The sequence below is a fragment of the Pygocentrus nattereri genome, chromosome 23, assembly GCF_015220715.1.
Source record: "Pygocentrus nattereri isolate fPygNat1 chromosome 23, fPygNat1.pri, whole genome shotgun sequence".
Classification (NCBI taxonomy): Eukaryota; Metazoa; Chordata; class Actinopteri; order Characiformes; family Serrasalmidae; genus Pygocentrus; species Pygocentrus nattereri.
Window position 1 is genome coordinate 34,326,472 of NC_051233.1, and position 2,500 is coordinate 34,328,971.

At 51.1% G+C, this 2,500-nt stretch overlaps 1 protein-coding gene across 2 annotated transcripts in view; it reads left to right on the forward strand.

Moving 5' to 3' along the window:
* Positions 1–2,500, forward strand: part of stag2a (stromal antigen 2a) — a 57,365-nt gene that overhangs the window by 19,658 nt on the left and 35,207 nt on the right. For both annotated transcript variants that reach the window (XM_037533397.1, XM_037533398.1), the window contains exons 14-15: positions 9–117; positions 1,901–2,018. In XM_037533397.1, the coding sequence (XP_037389294.1) occupies positions 9–117; positions 1,901–2,018 (227 nt within the window). The remainder of the gene's footprint in view (positions 1–8; positions 118–1,900; positions 2,019–2,500) is intronic.

Below are 2,500 nucleotides of genomic sequence, written 5' to 3' on the forward strand. Positions count from 1 at the left end.
GTGTCCAGGCTGTTCAGTCACCGCGGTCCGGAGGAGGACGCGTTACCCCGCAGAGGCCGACAGTGTCTGAACGCAAACCTCATCAAAACCACCGTCTTCTTCTTCCTGGAGAGTGAAGTGAGTGAATTCCTCAATGGCTCAGCTGCTGTTAAACAGGCCGGCCGGGCAGCGCTGGACCGCAGCGTGGGCAGCGCTGGACCGCAGGGTCGGGATGTGTATATAGGAGCGCTCTACTGTTATCCCTCGTTCCTCTTCTTATTCTTCCTCCACACTTTTCTGCGATCAACACCGCCCGAGACGCTGAACGTACAGACTGTCGTCCGAAGGCCGCGGCGCCGTGACTTGTGCTCTGTATGTTTGGAGTCGATCGGATCGGCAGTTTTTAATAAAATTAAATTTTAAAATTAAGAATAAGAATGAACAGCGGAAAGTTCAGAACTTCAGATTCTGACCTTGATGACGTCACAGCAGGCGACTCGATCACGCAGGGAATCGGCTTTAAAATCCTTAAACTTTCACCCAGAAACTCCGTTTCAGGTTTAAATGGTAGAGAAACTCGTCCTTTCCGAGACCCCACGCCGTCTATCCGGTTAAGCGGGAGAGGGAACTTCCCCGAGTTATGACTGTGCAAATCAGACTGAAACAAGGCTTCTCCACTAAGAGCTGCGTAATAACAGAGTGACAGTTCATTTCACACACACACACAGACACAGACACCGCACACACACACACACACACACACACACACACACACACAGACACCGCACACACACACACACACACACACACACACACAGACACCGCACACACACACACACACACACACACACACAGACACAGACACCGCACACACACACACACACACACACACAGACACAGACACCGCACACACACACACACACAGACACAGACACCGCACACACACACACACACACACACACAGACACAGACACCGCACACACACACACAGACACAGACACAGACACCGCACACACACACACACACACACACACAGACACAGACACCGCACACACACACACACACACAGACACCGCACACACACAGACACAGACACCGCACACACACACACACACACAGACACACGCACACACCACACAGACACACACCACACCACACAGACACACACCACACACACACACAGACACACACACGCGCAGCTCTTCTAGTTAATATTCATAATCACTGCTGTCGGAGCGAAACTCCTCCTCTGCCCCGTCTCTCGTCTGCAGACTTTACAGGAGAGAAAGAAAACGTAACGGTGCTTCACGGTTACTGTAAGTTTCACACTTACACACACCGTAAAGACAACAGGCAGAAAGTGACAGACGGGGGGTGGGAGGTTTTCTCACGGCGAGGTGAGGTGTAGTGACCTACACACACATACGCATGTTTATTTGTTTCTCTCCGTTCTTCCTCCCATTTTTTGAGACGGCTGGTTTGTTGAAATGATGTAGAAACTAAAAACGAACCGAAAAGGAGACGCATGGATTTCATTGGACAGTGCCGAGATGGATGTGGATTATATGCATATATATGCGTGTGTGTGTGTGTGTCGGGTGATGATCCAGTCATCGGAGCCAGTTTGATGATTGTTTACAGTCAGTGTAGATAGCGGTGATATATGATTGTATACGTGCTGTTTCCTGGAGTGCTGAGAGCTGGACTGTTAACGCCGCTAATTTAAATGATGTCATTGATTTGGGTCACGTGATCACGTAAACTCCTCAGAGCACGATTAAAGGTGCTCTGGCACCACGATCGGTCAGGACTCGTCTGCTGTGCCGTGTTTCAGAGGAGAGGGTTCAGACTGTCAGTGTGAACAGTGATGAGCTGTGATCTGAGCCGAGGGCGGAGCTGAACCTCATCACTGTGTCTGCAGCTCCATGAACACGGCGCCTACCTGGTGGACAGCATGTGGGACTGCGCGTCTGACCTGCTGAAGGACTGGGAGAGCATGATCAGCCTCCTGCTGGACGAGCCCTTCCCGGGAGAAGAAGGTGAGCCTCTCACTCTCGCATCACTCTCTCACACCACTCTCACATCACTCTTTCACACCACTCTCACATCACTCTCAGATCACTCTCTCACACCACTCTCACACCACTCTCACACCACTCTCAGATCACTCTCGCATCACTCTCACACCACTCTCACATCACTCTCAGATCACTCTCGCATCACTCTCTCACACCACTCTCACATCACTCTTTCACACCACTCTCAGATCACTCTCAGATCACTCTCTCACACCACTCTCGCACCACTCTCACATCACTCTCAGATCACTCTCGCATCACTCTCTCACACCACTCTCACATCACTCTCTCACACCACTCTCACATCACTCTTTCACACCACTCTCAGATCACTCTCAGATCACTCTCGCATCACTCTCTCACACCACTCTCGCACCACTCTCACATCACTCTCAGATCACTCTCGCATCACTCTCTCACACCACTCTCACGTCACTCTCAGA